At 40.3% G+C, this 23,512-nt stretch overlaps 1 protein-coding gene across 6 annotated transcripts in view; it reads left to right on the top strand.

The window, feature by feature from the left end:
* Nucleotides 1–23,512, top strand: part of LRRC1 (leucine rich repeat containing 1) — a 105,088-nt gene that overhangs the window by 54,229 nt on the left and 27,347 nt on the right. For 3 of the 6 annotated variants that reach the window (XM_049819365.1, XM_049819366.1, XM_049819364.1), the window contains 6 exons: nt 2,991–3,109; nt 4,117–4,200; nt 14,146–14,261; nt 15,166–15,338; nt 16,878–17,014; nt 18,893–19,012. In XM_049819365.1, the coding sequence (XP_049675322.1) occupies nt 2,991–3,109; nt 4,117–4,200; nt 14,146–14,261; nt 15,166–15,338; nt 16,878–17,014; nt 18,893–19,012 (749 nt within the window). Of the gene's footprint in view, nt 1–2,990; nt 3,110–4,116; nt 4,201–14,145; nt 14,262–15,165; nt 15,339–15,511; nt 16,504–16,877; nt 17,015–18,892; nt 19,672–23,512 lie in introns of those variants that run through there. The other 3 variants (XM_049819368.1, XM_049819367.1, XM_049819369.1) reach the window with 3 other exon arrangements.

Here is a 23,512-nt window from a genome sequence, read left to right as displayed (position 1 = left end):
TTTTTTTGGCCCTCCCTTGATACCTACCTGAGCAAAAGAAAAGTTAATATATCTTCTCTGTTCCTACTGTGTCCATGTCGCCGTAATAACTCTTTTAACATTGTAAAATCCTAGCTTGTAACATGCTGTAGGTCACTTGATAAAACTGACGGACAGTATCACTACAAAAATGACATCCTTTTTAGTAGGGATGTGTATTTATCTTCAATTGGACAATGTGATTAATCCTATACTGAAACCAGTGGAAGGCTGTTCCAGCTTCAGCCCATTATTCTTCAGCCTTGAGGATCCAAACTACAACTTTTCTGTGTCTGACCCCTTAAAACAGGTTTAATGATTGAGGAATGTTTTCTGAAGCATTACCAGTGTCTTTTTTAAGGTAAGGTTTTTTTACCCCTGCAGTAGCTGTGATGAGCAGTCAGCGAGGCATTGTTTTTCTACTACTCATCAGCTGTTTTTCCACAGAGTTTTGTGTTGCAAGAGCATGCCTTCTGCTTGCCAGGATATTCCACCACCCCCCCCTTCCCCCCCCCCGCCCCCCCAAAAAAAAAAAAAAAAAAAGGTGTAGGAGAGGGAGGACTCGTGAATGTGGTTTAACCGGTAATGTGGAAAAGAATGGACAGACCTTCCGCCTCCCTCCATATGCTATATGAGCCTAAGAAAGTATTAATGTTTTTCTAGAAGTTAAACTTGGGGGAGTGGGGTGACTAGTGTGAGTCCTACAGTTGGCTAGTGTGTGTTTGGTAGAGAGTTGTAGCAGCCCTCTCTGGTGATCTGAGCTGGCCAGTACAGTTGTTGTACATCAGAAATGGAGCTGTATCTTCCGAAAGGCTACAGCCCACACAGTGTGCAAGTGGGGAGCTTGTCTGTAGCACCAGCTGGTGAGCAAGAGGAGCTGCTGCTTCTTGAGAATCTTGTTAAATGGAGATCCTTTGCTGGGGAAGGGGATTGTGAACAGCCAGGCCGTTTCAGGCCAGACCTAGTTTGCATGTGCATTTTTTGGATGTATTTATTGTTATAAAGGCCAAAAAAATTGCTACTTATGTGACTATAATAGCTTATTTGTGTTTGGAAAACTGGGTAGGGCTACAGTACTTTATTCTTTTTGTGTAATGCTGGAACTTATTATGTGAAATTGAGAAAATCTGGTATTGTGTTTGACGTGAACCTTGCTGGTCTCTGTGAAAGCTACTGGGAGGAGCTCAGCTGATCACTGAATCCTTGGTTGGATTGGTGGATCTACAGAGCCCTCAAAGCAGGGCTCTCACCACCACCAGTGGGTCAGGTCAGCTGTGGCTATGTCTCGCCAAGTCTCAAGCCCCTAACGGAGGTGGCTCCAGTACCCTCTGGGCAGCCTGTGTCAGTGCTGCACCACCTCCCAGTGAGGAAGCTTCTCCAGATGTCCAGCTGGGATGTCCCATGCTTCAATTTGTGGCCATTGCTGTCTCACCTGCCACTGCTGAGAAGAGTTTGGCTCTATCATCTCTGTAACTGCCCTTCAAGTAGTTGTGGACTGTTCCTAGACACCTCCTTGGCTGCTTCTTTGCTGGAGTAAACAAAGCCAGCTCTCTTGGCCTTAGCTCACATGTGCCCTGTCATCTTCGTAGCTTTGTACTGGACCCCCATCAGCATCTCTCTTGAATTGGGGAGTCAGGGGGGCAAAGACAGGACAGGGCATGAAACTGAGCATGATTTTACGGGTGTGGCCTCACTGGTGCCAGGTAGATGGGATATAGTAACTTCCATTGATCTGCTGGCTGTAATTCTCCTAACATAGTCCAGCTAGTGTTTATTTTATTTTATTTCTGGTGAGAGTGCACTGCTCTTTCATATTCAGCCTGGTCCTCACCATTAAGCCCCAGGTCCTTTCCAGCAGGGCTCTTGTAGAGCCTTGTCACTTGCCAGCCTGTACTGGTGCACAGGGTTATTCTGCCCAGGTGCGGAGCTCTGCACCTCTCCTTGCTGAACCTCGGATTACTATCTTAGTGTGTATCAGCTGTCTCTTCATGATTTAGCATCATCAGTGAATTTGATGTGCCAGCCTATTCAGCTATTTTGGACAGTGTGGGGATGGGCAGGGAGGTGTCAGGAGCTAGTGATGTCTCCTGAATTCTCTGTCTTGAGCTCTGCCTGGGTCACCTCTGCTTTGCACCAAAGATCATTCTGATACAAAGGAGCAGAATCATAGAGTAGTTTGGGTTGGAAGGGACCTGACAAGGTCATCTAGTCTAACCCCCCTGCAAACTAAGCAGGGACATCTTCAACTAGATCATTTTGCTCAGAGCCCCGTCCAGCCTGAGCTTGAATGTTTCCAAAGATGGGGCATCTACTAGCTCTCTGGGCAACCTGTTCCAGGGTTTCACCACCCTCGTTGTAAAAAATATCTTCCTTACACAAGGAAGAACAAAGTGAGCTTTCTGCTCTGAAATAGTATTTTGTCCTTCTTGGGGAGAAAACCTTCAAAGAAGTTTGATTTCTATTCTGAAAAATGAACTTGGGTTTTATGTCTGACTAACTGGGTTTTATATTAGGACAAAGAGACCTTGACCCGGTTTGAGTTTGGGCTGTCACTTCAGTGCAAGCCTTTCTTACTATGGCTGAGTAGGCATAGGTGATCTTTTGAACACTCATTTATGAATAAACATTGTATAATTGAGGAGAAAATAGATAATTTTCTTCTTTTTGTAGGCCTTTGGGTAGACATGTCCTTGACTTTTACATGAGGTACCATTCAGATTGCAACTTTAATACCATTTCATATGCTTAAATATTGAATATGAATATTTATATTGAATATGAATTCAGTGATGTTATAAACTTGCAGAAGTAGTGCAAGTGCCGAGTGAAGCAATGCTTGAATTCTTTTTTTACCTGAAAAAAAATTCATTGTGTTAGAGGATTTCTAAGTTTTGCAGCAGAATGATTTTCTGTAACTAAAGCAGGTATCAGACGATACTAAACTAATCAAATGTGTTGTTCTTTCTCTCCAGGAAAATTGAGGAGGCTTTCCATTTTGAAGGTTGATCAGAACAAACTTATTCAACTAACAGATTCAATTGGAGACTGCGAAAGTCTTACTGAATTAGTTCTAACAGAAAACCAACTGCAGGTAAGCATGGTCCTGACTTCTCAAATGTCTGGTGGTAATAAGACCCGCTGTTAAGTGCTGAATCACTTAGCTTGTAAGGTTACTCAGTGTTACCACTGTTAAGTAGCAAGTTTCCTTTAAATGCATCTTATTTCTAACCTTAAATGAATGCTGAAGATCAAGTTGTATGTACTAACAATCCTCCCTTCCAAGGACTTAAGCAGTTACATATTCACTCTTGAATCTTTCATGATCAGTAAGGGAATCGGAGCACCTGGAGCACAGGCATCATTTACTTTGTTGTGTTTTTCATGCGGAGTTTGTACTGTGTTGCGTTGTTGCCAACTTTTGCTGTGCATTATCTGGATCAGACTTGCTAGAACTGACCAGAAGCCCTGAGCGCTGCAGAGCTGCTGTTGTACTGTTCCTTGCTCTGCTGATCTAATCTGGCCAGGTATTAAATATGATATGTGGTCAATTAAAATAAAATCTCAGACTTCCTTTCATTAGATATTTCCTTCCGTTATTTTGAAACTGCCTTCACAGGACACTGACACTTGAAGAGTAGAAGTGTTTATAAAAATCTAGGTTTGAGCATTTCTTAAGTTAGGTTGGTGCTTGGTTGAGTTAGGAACTTAACCCTGTTGGAAAGATGCCTCTCTAGAAGTCAGTTCATAGCACCTAAGTTAGAAGCTTGCCTCTCAATTAGCTATTTAGGGAGCCTAAATTTAGATAATATGGACATTCTGCATACAAGCTTCTGTACTCAGCTGTTGTGCATCTGTCATCTTAGTGCAGAGATAACTCATGAATGAATTTGTATTAGAAACTGACATTCCTGGACATTTCTTCTGCAAGATAAAGCCTTGGATCTGCTTTGGAAGGCCTGGTAGTAACGACGGTTAGCTACACTCCAGTTTTGAAAATAGATCAGTCTATTAATTAATTTTTAAAGTGAGATAAGTTTTGTTCTGACTCTGTGAATTTTCAAATTCTGTTTGCATATCATTTTGTTTTTGTTGGCACAGTCATTGCCGAAGAGCATCGGAAAACTAAAGAAGCTGAACAATTTGAATGCCGATAGAAACAAATTAACATCTTTGCCCAAAGAGGTAAGTTTTGTGCAATTAACTCTCACAGATGCAATTATACAGAAACTCTTGATTTCAAATGTCTGCAAGAAGTAGCAGGCAGCTTTGATCCACTGGGTATTCTTCCCAAACCAATCACAACCAGAAACTTGTCCATTAAATCTGAACAGCATAAATCTGAACATCAGCTGTGGTGATTTGGTGGCTTGGAAGTGCAGAATGTCTTTGCAGTTGAACAAGAAGGCTTGGATCTAATTAGCTTGTAACTAGTAATTCCCGATGTGGGTGTTGGGTCCAGCACTGTTTGAAGTCTGGGAGTTCTAGTAGAGTGAATGCATTTAAACATCAATATGCGTCTTCTGGATGTAGTATAAAAATACTGCCGAAGTCTTCCTTGCCTCCTGTGAGCAATAGCAAAAGGAAGGTTTCATATTCTGAAAAGTGATTTGGAGTCTTTTTGGTTTTGGAGATGCTGGGACTACTTTAGTCTTTAAATGTGATGACCTGATGTGATCAAGATCACTGATACCTGAAATCTTAAAGCTGTGATCACTAGGACTTCTTGTCTATTGTAACAGTATAAGGAATGAAATGAGGCTAGAATTTCTGTTGTGAAACTAAATATAAGGAAGACCCTACAAGTTTAGGTCAGTGGTAAATTCTGGAAGGAGGTCGGTGGAAGCAGCATCCTGTGACTGGAGCACGGGACTGCAAGTTAGTTCTGTTTGCACTACTGGTTTCTCTGTAATTTTTGTCTTAAGTGATTCTCCCCCTTAATTTTTCTGTTTCTAACGTGTGGCACTGAGGTCGTAGCTTTTATTCACCACTTTCAGTCACTTCAGGAGCAGGAGGGGTATGTACTCAGGTGGCAGCTGGTGGATGGAAATTGAAAGGAGTATCAGGTCTGGCTAGTGAGCACATACTTCTGCTCAGGCCCGCTTACTTACGGAGCTTGGACAGCTTGAGGAGGAGGTGTGAGGAGGAAGTAAAGTTGCTGGGACCTGGGAGATGGGGGAGAGCCAATGGTCTGAAGAAGACGGATCAAGCAAGGGCAGAAGATACTGCTGTGGCACTGGCAGCTGCAATTCCAATGGCCCAGGTCTCCACGATAGCCCTTATTCTCTTTTACAGATTGGCTTGTACATGTATGTTTGACGGGGGGGCGAAGATGAGGGAGGGAAGAGAAGATGTGAATACTGTAGCTCCTCTAGCAGGACAGTGTCTCCTCAGCAGACGTGCTGCTGGTTCTGAACAGAAAATTGCAGAGGATGTACCCAGATGGGTTGCATGAATGCTAGCAAGAGGCAGGACCTTGGGAAAACCATGTTTCCGGGTTGGGATGTGATGGCAATTTTGATCTTGTGCTCATTCAGCAGAAAACTTGCCATGTCTTTACAAAGAACTTAATTTGATACATTATGCAGGTGTCTTAAACTATCTGTACGTTGAGACTTGTACAATTTTGTGTCTAGTCCACCTTTAAGCAGAACTGCTCTGAGTTTGTTATAGCGTGTAAGGTTTTACTGATACACTTTATTTCCAGATTGGCCATTAGTAGCTTACATAGGGTATAAGCACTTTTCTTAGTTAATGAATTTCATGGTATTGGAGATGGTGCATGAGGGCAAGCAGTGTGGCTTGGAAGGAGCAGGGACAGGAGCAGTTGAGAGAAGACTCAGCTTCAGAAGCAGGTAAAGCAGGGTGAATATGAAGTGTGTCTATTTGGGAGTGAAGTGAAGAGCAAGAACGTGTGTGGAGAATGTTAGTGCACATGAGGGAGAGGGGAGGGGACATCAGCACAAGGGGTGGGATAAAGTCAGGGATGACCGTGTTTGGAGAAGGTGGGTGATGAGGAAATCTGGAATGAGGTATCTGGAATGACGTGAGCTGGGGAGTTCTAGAAAGTCCAGGAAATAAAGATGGGAGAGGGTGATTCCCACAGAGCTTGGCAGAGAAACAGAAGAAACAGAGCCCCTTGGTATCACTCCTTTGAAATAGAATTTTTTTTTTTTTTCACTGTAAAGGTCTCCACACCTGTATATCTTTCTCAGTAGAGCAAACACTTCTTAATTACATTTAATGTAAGATTTCCGGAATGTTTCATTAAAGTATGTTTTGCTCTGTGGATTTTAAAAATTCTTTTATTTTTTATTTTTAAAGGAAGTCAGTCCTTCTCCAACTGGAGGGTCATATAGACCCTCTAGATTAGTGCGTTTGAATTCCAAGCTGGTAATGGTAACAAATAGAAAGCATAAACAACTGATGCAGTGGTTTGTCTCAAAAATACTGTTAATATGCATGTATTGCAGAACCTACTGTCTAGCTAACAAGACTTTTCAGTTTCAGTGTTTCAAGTTTCAGTTTCAATTCCTTGTGCTTAGGCTGTGCAATAAAATATTTTTCCCTCAAAGTTTTTAGATTGCCTTCTAACAGTGCTGAAATGCTAGTTTTGGAAACAGAAAGAAATCTACTGCTCTCTGCTCATGTTTTGTTTGTTCCTGGAGCTGCATTTTCTTTGTGTAGCATTTTTCTTAACCAGTAGCTTTTTGCTTTAAACCAAACATGAATATTTCTGAAGTATAAGGTTTCTGGTTAAAATTCAGAGGAATTCAGTGAAGAGTCACATTTCATAGCTCTAAAAGAAAAATGTTCTGTGTAAACAGAGTGCACAGGTATAATGAGTGCTGTTTGCTGTTGCACAAAGCATCCACGTGAGCAGCTTCAGGGGTGCTGATAACGGCAAAAATTTGGTGTCTTGGTGAAATGTTCAACTTCCATTTTCCTTCTTATCTTTACTGACTTGGAAAAAAACCAAACCCAAAATGCATTGGTAGAACACCTAAGGAAAACTGAAAAATGTGTCACCCTTTTTCTGTCTGTTGGAAGGTTCTGCTTGACAGTGAGAAAGCATACCATCTTTTTAATTTATTTTCATCTCAAACTGACTAATTAATATTTAAAGCTGGGCACAAGCTTCTGACAGCAGTCATTTTCAGCACCCCTGCCTGCTGTGAGTTGCTTAAGATGTCTCCTGAGATAGTACGGCGAAGATTGGGGTCTCAGACCTTTGCACATCAATCAGTATTAGTACTTGTACACAGAAGCAGAGGCAGAAGTAGAGTATGCACTGCAGGTATTCTTGCTCAGTATCTTCCCCTTTTTTCCTTTCCTTCCCGCCTTCTCTCGTTCTTTCTCTGCCTTACAGAGTGCTAGAAAAACTGTGCATTTGTGTTCTTCATCCTTATAAGAAATGGGTGTGGGACAGGCCTTTACTGGTGTCTGTTGGAGAGGGACAAAGACATAGTTTGGTAACGTGTACAGAAAAAATGGGACTCTACTAGGGAGGAGAGTACATGTAACAAATATCGTATCTACTTGCTGATGTCTCTGTCCTTCTCTCCAAAATTAGCCCTGTAGCAGAGAGCTTTTATAGATATGACGGCAGAAATTATGTGCCTGCTCTAATATAACCTGGGGAGATAATCTGAGTTCTAGCCTTTTTGTGGTAGTGTGTGGGGTTTTTTGGTGGTTGTTGGGTTTTTGAGGCTTTTTTGTTAGCAGTTCAGTAGCACTGGATTTTGGGTCAGCCTGTCGAACCATTACATTGCCAGATTGTTGCAATACACGCTTGTAAAACCAGTCTCTACCTTTTGGTCTAAGATTTCTTGACTTGAGATTATTGAGAAGCTTGTATGCAAATACTGCTTCAGAGTTTCCTGGTTCAAAGGTTCTTCTGTATCTGGTGCCAATATATTATAAGGTAAAACGTCAAACAGCTGAATGTCTGACCAAGACTTGAGTCACTGACAGATTTCATCTTCAGTATCTCACAGCTTGATCCCTCTCTCATTGAACTGAGTGGCGAAACAAACTTCGGCAAGAAATAAGAATGTCTAAACCTGTTCATAGTTACAAATGTTTTTCCCCTTCGACTTGAAAGACCTGCCTGGTGACTCTTGGGTATTGAAATCCCACCCTGGCACTGGAACGATGGTGAAACTGGCGTGTTGATTTTGGCACTTGCATAAATAACCTCCTTGGAATGTTTTCCAGTTCATGTGCTTTTGTTAATGAGTCTCTACAACCTGCAGAGATCTGGTAATGTGTCCGTCCTGGCTCTGAGGTGTGTCGTGGCTGAGAATTATTACTACAGTAGGTAAAACTGCAGGGTTTTTGTTTGGTTTGTTTTTGTTTTCTTCAGTAACTGTGCTTTTTACATTTTTCTTATCTTTTTTTTAAGCAAGTTGGGGCCACTTTGTTGTTTCTGGTTTTAACTTCCAATGTCCTGTCCCTTCCCTCATTTGTGTAAAAGTATGTGTTTGTGTGTCTCAAAGGGACAAAAGGCACTAAGGAAAAATGCAGGAAAACTTGTCTTGAGTTAGAGGGCAGAGAAGCAATATTGCTGTGCTCCTCCCGTACTATTCACAAGTGGTGCAGGGGGTGTTGAAGTGAGTTTGCAGAAGATTTTCCTAGCCAATTTAAAGTTAATAGTAATAGCTAATAATAGTGAACTGGGCAGTTTCTTCCACCTCTAAATGTATTCTGTGCTTGCAATTAAAGAATTAATCTGTTGTATCCGGGGCCAAGGAAAATTCTGACTTTATTTACTTTGAATCCAAACAAAATTTTGGTTATGACACCCTGGAAAAGATTTTACAACAAGATAGGAACTCGGTTTAAATTCCCAATGTATTTATCCAAGTTGTATCAGCCTAGTGAGAGTTCTTGATGCTGACAGCTGTATTGAGAGTTGAGTAAAAGAGATGTATCACTGGACTTTAAATAGTCACATGCTAAAGAATAATCATTGTAGTAGTTGTCATAATGTCGTACTTTTTTTTGCATTGCTGTGGTGGGTTGACCCTGGCTGAACACCAGGTGCCCACCAAAGCCGCTCTGTCACTTCCCTCCTCAGCTGGACAGGGGAGAGAAAATATAACAAAAGGTTCGTGGGTCGAGATGAGGACAGGGAGGGATCACTCACCAATTACCGTCACAGGCAAACCAGACTCAACTTGGGGAAAATTAACTCAATTTATTACCAATCAACCGGAAGAGAACACCTTCCCTCCACCCCTCCCTTCTTCCCGGGCACAACTTCACTCCCGGATTCTCTACCCCTACCCCCCAGCGGCGCAGGGGGACATCACACTCTTCCCCTGCTCCAGCGTGGGGTCTCTTCCACAGGAGACAGTCCTTCACGAACTTCTCCAACGTGGGTCCTTCCCACAGGCTGCAGTTCTTCATGAACTGCTCCAGCGTGGGCCCTTTCCACGGGCTGCAGTCCTTCAGGCACAGACTGCTCCAGCGTGGGCTCCTCTCTCCACGGGGCCACAGGTCCTGCCAGGAGCCTGCTCCAGCACGGGCTTCCCACGGGGTCACAGCCTCCTTCGGGCATCCCCCTGCTCCGGTGTGGGGTCCTCCCCGGGCTGCAGGTGGAGATCTGCTCCCCCGTGGAGCTCCCTGGTCTGCAGGGGAACAGCCTGCCTCACCAGGGTCTTCCCCATGGGCTGCAGGGGAATCTCTGCTCCGGCGCCTGGAGCATCTCCTCCCCTCCTTCTGCACTGACCTAGGGGTCTGCAGGGCTGTTCCTCTCACATATTCTCACTCCTCTCTCTGGCTGCCTTTGAGCAGTTTTTTCCCCCTTCTTCAATCTGTTCTCCCAGCAGTGCTACCACCGTCGCTGATGGGCTCAGCCTGGGCCAGCGGCAGGTCCATCTTGGAGCCAGCTGGCATTGGCTCTGTTGGACACAGGGGAAGCTTCCAGCAGCTTCTCACAGAAGCCAGCCCTGCAGCCCCCCACGACCAAAACCTTGCCACACAAACCCAATACAATTGCTTATACCTGTGTGAAAGATGCTAACTGGTAAAGAGCAGCAGAATTGATTCATAGCTTTTAAGAAGTTAACAGACGCTGACATCAAAAGGTGTTATTCAACTAAAGTAACTTGAAGGTCTTCTAAGCTTCCCACCTTTAATTTGTGTTTTGGCTTTAGAGCACCAACAGTGTGAGGATGCGCCATTGTAATCAGTGGGATTTGGTCTGTGGTGATGAACAACTGTGAATGATGGCTGGGCTCAAGAGAGGAGGTGAATGGGAGTTTTGGGGAGGGATCTAAATGGGAAGAGAGGGATGAATCTGTACACTCTTCTTGGGTTTACCTCCAGAAAGCTGCAAAGGCGTCAACAGCAAGGAAAATCAAATAGCAGCCACCAGGGTGTCGTAACGGAGAAGCACAGTAAAAGTCAGGTGATCAAAAATACACAACTGATGCAGGTGTCAAAACAATAGTCTCTCAGCAGTAGAGGAGTCATCAGAAACTCAGCAGAGAAGTGATGTTTTACGACTTACAGTTCTGGAGGACTGTTTAAGATGGACTGGCAGTGGGTACGTGGATGCCAAAAAAGCAGGAAGCTGAAGTGGTGAATGCTGGTCATGATCAGAATGTAGAGGGGAGTTTTAGCAGCCAAACTGACATCCTCTCTATGTATGCCCAACCCTTACTGCTTTTCCAGAACAAGGAAGCTGTTAGAAAGATGAGCCTCAGACTGAGATAGAAGAAAAGATAAAAAAAATCCTCCATAGGGGTAGAGTTTTGTGTGGAACCCAAAGGGGTCCTAGTGACACTCATCCTCTGAAGCGAGTCCACCTGAATGCAAATGAGCAGTTTTGCTCAAACTTTACAGTACTGTAAAGTCAGTGATCTCAAAATTAGCATTTCGTAGTAATGATCATTTTCTGCCTGGTGTGTGGGTTTTGTTTCTGTGGCTTTGTTTTTGTTTTTTATCTGGGCCGACTGTTCTTTGGAGGTGGTGGGATGAGACAAGTGAATAACTCTAAAAGTTGCTAGAATGAAATAATTCCCAAGAATATGACTTACACATGCACAACTCCTTTCAGGCCTTTTCCTGATGTCTAGCTCACTGCAGAAGAACGTGAGGACTTCTTTAAGGCTCCAGTCTTTGGAACAGTTACTCATGTGCCTAGAACTAAGCACATGCTTGTCCCCATTAATTGAAGTCTGTGCTCAAAATGAACTATGTGCTTAACTGTTAAATGGGCTTGTGGTCTCAACTGTGTACTTGGTGCCTATGTGGTGGTTTGGCAAAGTCTGTTTTAAGCATGTGATCAAACCCTTGGAAAGCATGGCTCTTTGTCAGTTAATGACTCAGCCAAACCAGCGACGTTCCGATACCGTATGACTTCATGGTGGTCACAATGATGTTTTCCTTTCAGCATGCCATTTAGTGTGTGCACTTTGCCTCAGTGGTACCACTTTGTGTTTAGGTTTTCAAACGTTAGACCTGATGTCTTTCTGTACTGCTGGATGGGTGTGATCTTTTTTTGAAATGACAAAGATTTTAGTTTTTTTTTAAACTGTCAGCTTGTCTCTTTTCTCTGTGAAATCTCACCTGATCCTGCTTGTAAGATGCTGCCTTCATTTTCTAAAAACAGTTTCATAAAAAAAAATTCAGTGTCTGTTATCTCCCCCCACTATCCTATTAAAAAGAAAAAAAAGAAAAAGGGTCTTCACTACCTCTGAATGAAACAAAACCTTCAAACAATTGCCTATTGACTGATAGAGCAAAGTTAAAATAACTGAAGTTAAAATAACCTAGGAGTTCTAACCCTCTTTGGCAGTAGAAGAATGTATGTTCTGTCTCCATTTGTTGGCATGCAATTCTCCAGTATGGATAAAAAAAAATAAATTGAACATCTCTTGTATTTTCTTAATTGTTAGCCGCTTGGAAAATTATGGGTCAGGTAAATTGATAACCCTGTAAGTATTATTCAGTCCACGGTTCTACTGTTACCTTTCATTAAACTGCTTTAAATGCATGATGACTCAGGCTGGCTGGTTCCACTGCTGCATTTTTCCATTGTCAAAAGTATAGAAGTTTTGGTCTCATCAGGGCTGCATGGCTTTACGTTGTTTGTTTGGCTAAACTGTTTGGATCTCCATGCTCCAAGACTGAATAACGCAAAATTCATTCATGGAAAAGTGAACACTTTGTGTACAGTTAGGACATCAGTTGCCAGCTCATCAACATTCACTAATTGTATCTCTTGCTTTTCACAGCTCTTCGTGTTAGATACACCAATCAGACACTTAGTGTTTGTGTTTATATATACATTTTATTTTTTTTCTATATGGCACTGTATTCTATGAATGCGTCAAGGCACATTATTTAAGAATCTCTACACACTGTAAAGTGAAGAGCAGAATTCTTGCACTAAGAAATGTTTGCTTGCGAGTTGAGTACTGGTTTCTAAGGGCTTTGATTCACGAGCTGAAATGGCTAACAAGGTTGCCACTCCTAGTGTGCATGCAGGGCTGGGAAAGCTGATACTCTTGTGAAATAGCTGCGTCTGAGTGCAGTGATTTGAGGGAAACCATCCCAGATTTTGTTTTGTCGGAACGTTATGCTGTAACTTTGCACTGTAAATAGCTTGTGAATCAGAAGCCCTGAGCAGCTGATTGCTGCTTTCTTCCGTTAAAACATATTTATGGTACAAAGGAAGATGAGTGGGGTATAAATACTCCATTTGTTTGTTTTATTTTCGAAGCCAGAGTTGCTTCTTTTAAAAAATGGCTTTTTCCTTGGTAAATAGTATAGGTTAAATCAACATGATTTTTACTTTGACTAGTAGAAAAGCTTTTGTGGTCTTTGTCTGTAATCTCAAACCTGGGTTTGGACTGAATTGTGGATTTTGCAAAGACAGAACTGACAGTTAACTAGAACACAGAATTTCAGCTCAGATTTGGGGTCTCCTGACCAAGGTGTAGTGACATGTTGGCTATATTGTGACAGAAGAACCTTCTTGCATGTGTGTGACTATAGAAGTCCTCTAATCTTTGAACTAAGACCTTTCAGTAGGTTTGCTGTCTATAGTTATGTTCTAAGTCCACTTAACTTGAAAGCTTCAAAAGGCATTGGGATATTTTGCTTCTAATACCTGGATTAAGAGAAGAAACTTTTTTTTTTCCCTTCTCATGGTGAGTTGTGGAACTGGCAAACAAACAGCAGTGCTTTTTGAAGCTCCATATGATAAGCAAACAAAGGTAAGTTTCCTTTGTGAATAGGAACAAAGAGTTACTTGAACCAGCTTTCAGGTTGCTAAAACTAATAATCTTGGTGTTTATAGGAGTAGTAATTGCCATCTGGAACAAAAAGGTGGAATGTGGTTTTTTTTAAATCAAATGTAGAGGGTTTATTTTTTCTGAAAACATGTACCTTTGATGCACAATACAGATATTTCAAGGGTAAAACTGAAAAATCGCATCTTTTGTACCCCAAAATTAGCTTGGGAATGCAGATACTTACATTTGATTAAATTGGTAGAGACAGAGGATTTTAGACTAAATTGGCCAGTTCATATGGGAATCATCTTAAAATTAGATGCTTCTATTAAAACAGGGCATCAAAGATGTTACTCATAAAGTCGTCTGCTTTTTGTGAACTCTTCATTACTCTTTGTGGACTCAATAAACGTTGGGAGTTGATTGGTGTATTTAGCATTTTGCCTTGCCTAAAGCCCAGTTGCACTTGCTTGTATCTGAAGTTACCATGGGGAAAGAAAGATTTAACATGTAAAACATAGAGCTAGAAAAAGTTGAAAGACAAAGCTAGTATTTTTTGTGAGGGCTGTCTACAAAGCGGCATCAGTGTGGTTACTGAACTCTTCCCGGCATGAAAGGCTCTAAAAGGTACCTATTTGTAGAGATACATGTTATTCGCAGATACAAATGTTCAAGAAACTGCTCCAACAGGCTTGCTTCAGGTCAGACTTCTTTTAAGCTAACACTTGTTTGCAGTCTGTACCTCCGGGTGACGTGTCTGGCAGGCATCGTAACTTGAATGTGCTGTGACATATTATGTGACCCATACTGCATGCCTTTGTTTATACTACCATACTGCAACAAAACCAGACTTTTTTTTTTTTTTTCTTCCCCTCTAATATAGATTGGGGGTTGCTGCAGTCTTAACGTCTTTTCTGTACGTGACAATAGATTATCTCGAATTCCCTCTGAAATTTCACAAGCCACTGAACTTCACGTCCTGGATGTTGCTGGAAACAGGTAAGAGATTTTTGTATTGTCACATTCTTTTGCTGCATTTATTTAATTCTTTCTAACATCAAAAGATAATATGTCTAAGAATGCAGCAACAAAAAAACAATTATGACTTCTGTGTTAGCATTACTGATAAAATTGTCAATGTAGTCTTCCCCTTTGGCCCAAAGTAGCATAAATTGTGTATTGTCATGAGTACATTTCCTCGATTGCTTTGACCCTGAGGAAAAGACAGGATTTAAAAAAAAAGAAAAAACTCTGGTTTTTTATATTTCTGAATTAGAACTGAGAATCTAGGCAATTTGGTAGTGCTTCAGCTGAAACTATCAGCATTAATGTCAAGTAACGCTAATATTGAGTGTCTTATCTTAGAGATACAGTACAAGTAACAAATAATGCCGCTTGATCTTGCAGCTTCTCGTGAATCTTAGTTGATATGCTTCAGACATCAAAATGCTAAAAGGAGTGGATTGAAGCATAAACCAGCAAATTAGTTCCATTGCTTAGTAGGAAGTGAAATGGGGGTGGGGAGAGAAAAAGCAAATGGCATCTCATCTATGCAATATAATTGCTCATAGGCACTTAGATATTTCTGTTCTGGCAATTGTGTATATATAAGGCTCCAAAGCAGAAGAGCTGACTGCCTTCGAGGGTGTTTTACTGCAGTAGAAAAAGCATTGTTTTATATATTATTCACAGCTACAGAGAATTATGGTATAAAGTTGCAGATTCTTTTGTAAAGAATAGAGTAGTTGGAGTTGATGACCACTGCAATGCCTTCTGTTAGAAGCATTAATCTCAATCCTATTTATTCCAACCTAGGGATATATACTTAAGAGTTGACTTCATGACCATTTATTAAGTCTCCAAGAGATTGCCCTGACTTTTTTACTTTTCTTTTTTGAACTAGGCTGACGTATCTTCCCCTTTCACTGACTACCTTAAAGCTGAAGGCTTTGTGGTTGTCTGATAACCAGTCCCAACCTTTGCTGACATTTCAGACTGACACAGACCCTGAAACAGGAGAAAAGATTTTAACATGTGTATTACTTCCTCAAATGCCTTCTGAGCCTGGTCACCAAGGTAGGTGCCTAGAGTCAGTTTTTCATTACATATAGAAGTATTACTACTTTGTTTACTGTGTTGTCTGTTCCATAAGTGTTTGTAAAACATGTATAAGCTCTAACAAGCTAAAGAGCAAAGTTCTGGTTGTATTTTCACTTTTAAACTTTTTTTTTTTTTTGTAATCATACTAGTTTTCAGAAGACTTTGAAAAACATGGCTGTGTTATTGAAAATACGGTGACACCAGCTACAATAAATAAATTACAGACCTGGAAGAAGACTTACTCGTATCATTATTCAGAGGCTTGCCAGTGGGCCAAGTAGTGGTGTCCATATTTGTGTACATTGATTATACATCTTAAATACATATATATGTAGTGAAAATTGGTGGCTTTCTAGCTATGATCTCTTTACCAGAAAAATAATTGTATAGCTAGTAATGAGTGGTAGACATTTTACTTTTTCGCAAGCTAATTTTCTTTCAAGCAAAGATGCTGTACAGTAACTTTATTATATTCTTCAGCAAGTGTAGAATTGCAATATAAGTTGCTATTACCTTTTGTGCTGAAACTTGCCTCTGGGTCAGGTGGAACCATAAACTCTTTTTCACTGTTGGCTGGGTTGCTGCTCCAGTAACTTCTGAATGTTTTTTGTCCTCAAGCTTTTATAGCTATGTGTGAACATTCAAGGGGATTTATCTGAGCTAATATTTAAGCCTGTGCTGTAATCACTGGAGAGTAATTTATCCCATCCAAGAACAGACTTTTAGAAGAAATCATGTGGATTCTTCTCCACTGAGTACAAAGGGGGCCTGAAGAGAAAAGCTCAGCTGTAGGTATCTGTATTGTAGGTACCCAAACTTACCTAGATTAATTCCACTCTTTCAATACTATGCAGCTGGAGCAAATAGAAACCATTAAAGCAGTAGAAATGTAGAAATGGCTCTGTTTTGTGTCAGCTTCTGGATTTTAGGAATACAAATTGCATTAAGAATTAAAATAAGTAAATTAATTAACCCCTTTGGATATGGAGAAGATTAAGCTAGTTCAAGAAGAGCAACTGAGGTAGACTGACTTTCTCTAAAGCCCTCACTACTAGAAGGTAGATTGCCTCCTCTGCAGATGAATCTCATGGCTTCAAGGGTGGAAGGCTTGGATGTGTATGCCTGAAAATACTGAAAGGATGAGGTCAGTAAAAGCAATGGTCCTGTGTTACAGAATGCCATTTAGGGAACTGGCTAATTTCGTATGGCAGCCATGATCCAGAAGAAAAGCATGTATAGTGTCAAGTATACTAAATTATATAAACAGTACTCTAAAACTGCCACAAACTTGAAACAGTCCAACTACAGAAAATTCTCATTTATAGAGAAACTATTTATTATGTGTACTTGATGACAGAAAATTAATGCAAGTTCTGTTTTCTATCAAAAAAATAGAAATAGGCAATTGTAAATCTTCAGTGAGTGATTGGTTGGATATTGCAGTTATTAACAGTATAACATGTTGATGTTTTAGACTTGCTCTGAATCTTTAGTCACATTTTGCTGTTCTAACAGATAACCTACCACGATGTGGTGCACTGGAGAGTTTGGTAAACGAAATGTCAGATGAAACATGGAATGAGCGGGCAGTGAATAGAGTCAGTGCAATTCGCTTCTTAGAAGATGAAAAAGATGAAGAGGATAATGAAATGGTATGTTTTCCAAGCCTTTGGATACCTGCAGACGCTGTGACTTTAATGCAAAAGTGTAAAAAGTATCTGAGCTCTCTTGTGGTAAATATTTCAGCTGTGACTGCATGCTTTTTGCGTACGTTTGTAGCAGAAACTGTTCATGCTGACTGCTGAAACTTTTTTTTTCCCTGCTTTGAATATAACTTATGTTCTAATGCAGGACAGTCTTTGTTTTGCTTTTTTTTTCCTGTGTCTGCTCAGGATGTTTTCTTTCCAGAAACAAGATAGGATCTTTCCCTGCATCTGTGAAGCTTTACTGCCTGAAAGTGTATAGGGTCTAATTTAGGATTCCAGCACTCTTGCATGTGTATCCATTAAGTTTGCCATTGTTTGTCTCTCTAATCTCTATTTCCAGTCTCCTTCTTTTTCTCTTTATTTCTTCTTCCTTTTTTTTTTCCCTCCACCATTTGCATTGAAACAACCATAGAACCATAGTGTCTATAAACAGCAAGAACGTTGCTCATTAGTTTCCCACTTAAAGGATGTGGGAACATCTGTCACTGTACTTATAAGACCTCTTCATTAAGTTGGGCTCTGCATGTCCTGAAGATCAAAATGCAACATGATCTTTAGCTTTACTAACTTTCATTAGCAATTAAAAGTCTTTGTGAAGATTAAGACTGCTTCAATCAGATTTTCAGTGTGCTTCTCTGATGCTCTAAAAACTTGCTGGTGGTCCTTATTAGAGCTCAGCTTGAGATACTTCAGGGCACTGTCAGATTGTAGCGCACTAGAAACATGGTCTTACTTTAAAAAGTGCCTATAAAAATTCTTACTTAGTAGGGAAATGAACATGTAAGTTTTCAAGCAAGGTGGTTGCTTAATCTAAAGCAGCAGAAACTAAATGTCTCTGACAAGCGTGGTTTGTAGACTGACTCGTAAGGGAGTTCAGAATGACGCTTCTTAACAATTTTGCCAACCTGAGAATGTCCATACAATAATGAGGGCTCAGGTGTTAATGACAACTTCTTTCAGTCATGGTATTACAGCCTGACTTGAGGCAAGAACCTTTTTAGGGGAAAAAGAAGTTTATGATTCTACTGGGGAGGAGGAAGGGTGGATTTCCAAAGCAGTCTTGACCAATGCACCCATTTATGGGTCATCAGTTCCACTGTAATCTGCACAGTGTACGTGTATACCACTGAAAAGTAATTGCATGTATATGTGTATTGTACGGATACATATTTGTGCAATTATTCTTGGTGTTCTGTTGGTCTCTAATCTGGATGCTAACTGGGGGTTTTGTAAATTTTGTTTTCCTTGTAAAGGTTTCAGCACAATGATATTAAGTGTTCTTGTGTCTAAGATGGTAGAGAAATGCTCCCTCTTCTTCCTTTCAAGATATTTATTCTCAGCTGTCAAGAGAACCAAACTGTGTGGTGGGGCTGGAAGGCATACAGACCTCCACACAAACATGTATTTGACACTGTAAAGAGATCTTGCGGGTTTCTTTCAAAACCAGCTGAATGATTTTTGTTTGAAATGTGATCTTAAATCACTTGGATGGGGTTTTTTTGGGGGGAGGCGGAAATTCCCAACTATATTTATGAAAGAATCTTCACTTCATAACTTGTAATTGTACTTCACTTGAGTAGCTTTCAGATTAGTAGGTCAAGAGTGGAAAAAATTTGCTCCTAGACCGTTCTTGCACTGTCTTCATAAACAAGCAGCTATGAAAATAACGTTCAACATAGAGCATCGTAGTTTGAAAAGGAAAAGGGGGAAAAAATAAAAAAATCGATACCTAATATTTGGTATGTGAATGCTAAAGCCTTGAAAGCGTATGTTGTTTTTCAAAGAGACAAAGGCAAAACCACTTATTGCGCTGTTTATTTTTAGAGAACACTTCTAAGGCGAGCCACTCCACACCCTGGAGAATTAAAGAACATGAAAAAGACAGTGGAGAATTTACGGAATGATATGAATGCTGCTAAAGGACTGGATTCAAACAAAAACGAGGTCAATAATGCCATTGACAGAGTGACCACTTCTGTGTAGAGTTTCATCTCCAGGTTTTACCTCCTGTGTCTTCCCCTGCTGTTGAAATGTTACTGTCGTCTTCTGGGACCTCACTGAGCCCCTTTTTGTTTTTAACCAGAACCTGATTCATCATCTCCATATATGTGAAAAGTGCTGCCCACTGGAAGAAAGTGCCTTATTTCATCCAGGCAGTGAACAAATAATTTCCAAATCAATATTGTAATATTAATAGTGCTAGGCTTTTTTAAGTAGAATACACTACTGTATGCAGAATACAATATTTTTGTCTTAAACACAGGGGTAATGATGCTTTCCTTTTCCAGAGTGCTGGGACATCTTTTTCCCAGTGGCTGGATGTGCTGGTGAGAAATATAGTTTTGTGGAAAATTGATACACTTTTTTATTTTTTTGGCAGCTCAGATGGTGTAAATTTTAAATTTTTGTATAGGACTTTCATAACAAAATGATGTATTTCATTTTTAAGAGAAAATTTATCTTGAGCGGTACATATTTTAGTATCTGTGGAAGAGAACAAGTTTCATGGACAACTGTATTCATTCGCTTGTACCACCCATTGTGCCTTATTGTGTCTTCTATGTCATATTAGTCTTAAATATAGCAATTCTTGAGGAAAGTGAGTGGATTTAAACTTGGTCTCCTGTTTTAAATATGTTTTTCCTTTTGGACAGTAATTTGTTGGGATTTTTACAGCAGAGAACTTATGTTTATATCATGGGATTTTAGGTCGTGAAGCACAAATGTTAGTTTTGTTGTAAACAGAATTAAGATTTAAATGACCAAACTGCTATTGTTTATTACATGATGCACTCACACTTTAACTTAGTTGTAATGAAACATCTTGTTTTGGATGCTGTGTTGCATTGCAGTCACTAGAAATTCATGCTTCCGTTGTTTTTGGTTTTTTTAAATGTGCCATCTGTAAAATAACTTGAAAAACAGCACGGTAGACTTTCTGAAGCACAGTATGAAACTAGTTTTATGTATTACACAAGAAAGCATGATTCTTTAAAGTGCTTTGGTGGTTTTATATAAATATATAAAACCATAATAAAAAAAATCTTTAAAAGCTTCAGTAGATTTATTGTATCATTAAAATAGCAATTAAACTATGTATGCATTGATACTGGAATTTACTATCATTGTTACTGTGTTGCAATTCTAGTGGTCCAATGCTGATTTCAAGGTCTTATTAAATCTGTGGGTTCTGGTTTGTTTATAAAGGTAAGTATTAACTGAGTTGAATTCAGTAAATAATCGTTTTGAAAAAGGCTGATAAAGATTGATTTTGGTGTCTCTGGGTTCTGTATGTGCCACGAACTAACAAAGGCCACTAACTCGTTCAGTGCAGGGACTTGAGCAGTCTGAGTTCAGAGCAAAGATTTGACACATTTAGTGTAAGCTAATGCAATGAACCCAAATTTCAACAAAATGAAAGACCTGACGCTTCATGTATGGCTAACCACATCCCTTGTGCTGAACATTTCTTTCAGTAATTGTTGGTTATATGAGGGTTTCTGGGAGAAGACGGGAAAGGAGGAGATCAGGGAAGTGATAATAATTTCTGTTTTAAAATTAATAACTGCATTATTTGATAATTTTTGTAATTTAACTTCTTGACGTGAAGCACTGCTTTTTTTTTTTTTTTTTTGATACTGAACAAGTAGGTATTGCAAGCTGTCTGCAAATATTCAATTCTAACCTGGCAAAATATATTAATTTTTATGATTTCTTCTTATCCCAGAAATTCCTTGTCCAGAGATTTCTCATTTAAGCTTCAGGCTTCTCTTTGCAGAAGCTGCTGTGGGTTGACAGGTGTTAGGTTAGTTCATGGGTAGCATAATTTCATTCTTCCCAAAGCAGAGTTCTGCCAGTTGTTCTTGGTAAGCTGCTATTAAAATAAAACCAGAAAGAAAATGAGGTTTTGGTATAGTTGGGTCCAACCTTGGGCAAAATTTTCTTTTTAAAGTGCTTACTGGGATTGACGCAACAAAAGTTTACAAATGTAGTAAACTCTGTACCCAGAGTCCGAGTAAACCTCGGCAAACCCATTTGAGATGAAAATGAGTTAAAAAAAAAGACAGACCAAAGCCAAAGGCATCAAGATTCTATGCTCTGTGATGACAGTTTTTCATTTTGAGGCTGTGGTTTGGTTTGTTTTTAGCATCTGATCTCTCGAATAGTGTGCCATTTCATAAAGTGGTTTAGGTACACTTGTCCTCCCAACAGTGTTGATAAGGTTCCAGGCAGTTTTAACTGTATTTTATAGCAAGAAAAAGCTGATGATGTTTGTTATGCTGAAGCAGTGCGTGTCCTTGAAAGCATGAGCCCTCCCTTCCCAGTCTCTGTTTGGCTCTTTTCCCTTTCTGATGCTTTGAGGAACCTGAGCAGTGAATATAGTTTTGTAAATATAACTTCGGGGGTTTTTTTTTCTCTTTAAACTTTTACTTTTTCATTTGCTTTGTAAGTCCTTTGCAGGGTCCATCTAATGCAAGGAAAGAAACACTACAAAATTTGCATGCCGCTTTATTAGCTAAACAGGTAACTAGGGAAAAGTTCCATAGTTGTGGAGCGGATTTAATATTAACCTCTCAGTTACTGCATGTGAGTTCTCTTTATTGAAAGTCACAATTCCATAGTCTTGCAAGAGTAGAAAAAAAAAGGTGCTCTCTTGCTACCATTCTTTGTGTAGTTTGTGTAGGAACAGATTTTTCCATCCCATGTGTGTTGCTCCAAGCTTTTTCCACAGCTTTCATATAATTTATGTGTCAAGATTATTTTTCTGGCTTACATGCCGTATTTTTGATAATCAGCGTATTGTGGTAAAGTGAGTACTGGACACTTGCATACCACTGTCCTTTCCAGCAAATGACTTGTTTGTGTCCAGGACAAGCTGATCAGCCTGCTTCTTGTCTAATACTAGTGCTTTACTAGTGCAGGGTGAACTGGTTTTAGCTGATTAGCTACTCAGCATGTTTCACTACTTGCGGCTCAGAAATTCGGCTTTTGAGAGGAGAGTACTGACAGCAGGAATTTTCATTTTTTTTAGAGTATATTCTTTAGTATCAGTTGATCCTAGCGTGCCTGACTGTAAATGTCTACTTCCCACTGAGACTGGAGCATACTAATTATCAGAAATGTCTAGACCTTTTGTTAGTGGGGAATTCACTGCTATTCTGTGCCTTGACTCTGGAAAATAAAATTACTTTAGTTTTTCAATTGACTTGATAAGGGTGTTTCCCCTCTTCAGTTTCTGTCAAATACACAGATCTGTTTCTGCGCTTAGGTTGCTGACAAAGAAGATGAGAAAAGTGACTGGTCTTGGCTATCAGTGTTTTGGGTGTTGCCTTCCTCCTGAACCAACTGTGAAATTTTCAGAGGGATAGTGCCTTCCTCTCTCATTCTGAAGTCAGGAATATAATCAGTATTCAAGCAGCTTAATGAAAAATCCGAGATTTTTCAAATTGGAAAAGCAGATACCTAGTTTGAGGACAGTTTTGTGAGCTGCCTTGCAGGAGCCATCTTATCGCCTCTACTGGTGGATGTTGGAGACACTGTGCATTTTATTGCCTCTCATACAGTTCTTGTGGCAACAGGACTGCCAGTCTTGGGTTCTGCCAGAGCAGAGGGCTTTGAAGGGCTCAGTGCGTGGGGCTGGATTGTGCCTTGTACTAACTTCAGAAGGAAGGGTCCCTGGCAATCTGGTTTTGAATTTGTAACTTGTTCAGGGTGTGCCTCTTAACACTGATGTTGTTAGTCTGTTAACATCAAGATCTTGAGAAGTAGCTTATCTTTATACAGGAGAGGTCCTCTCCTGAAAAGTACAGCATCAATATTGTCCATGGGAAGGACTCTGTGGCTCCTCAGTGGTGTTTCAGAGAAGGGATTTAGCAAATCTCCCTTGGCGTTAATACTGGGGAGTTGACACCTGATGTCCAGTAACTTTTGACACTTTTTCTCTTTGTGCTCGTCTGTTGCTGGAGAATGTTGTCTTGACCGAAATCTCTGGATGTGCAGCTGGAGGCATGGCAACAGCCATGCCCAAAATGTTAGCAATGCTCACTGCAGTCGACAAGTACCAACTGTGGTAACTTTCCTCAAAATCCACAGATGCAGGCACAGCTTGCAAATCCCACCATCAGCAGCTTGAATTTCAGTTTGTAAGCATCCCCAGAATAATGTGGAGACAGGACTTAGCTCTTCAAAGTTAGTTTTGTGTTGGACTAAAACTATCTTCTTTCGGTCCTGAGGCACAGTTGAGCAACTTATTGGACTATGCTAGTGACGGAAACACTCTGATTCTCTCTGATCTTTCCCAGTAACTTGCCAGTTTTACCCAAACCCAGAACAAATGTGCTGCATTAAACCATTTTGAAGTAGCTCATAGTGGATATGATTGTCCTGTATTTCTGGAAGATTGAACAGGGTACTACATGATTATAAACGTGAGTGAATTTCTCT

This window comes from Accipiter gentilis, chromosome 16 (genome assembly GCF_929443795.1).
Source record: "Accipiter gentilis chromosome 16, bAccGen1.1, whole genome shotgun sequence".
In the NCBI taxonomy this organism is placed as follows: Eukaryota; Metazoa; Chordata; class Aves; order Accipitriformes; family Accipitridae; genus Astur; species Astur gentilis.
Note: the sequence above shows the minus strand (reverse complement) of the source record. Positions and strands in the feature narration are given on the sequence as shown.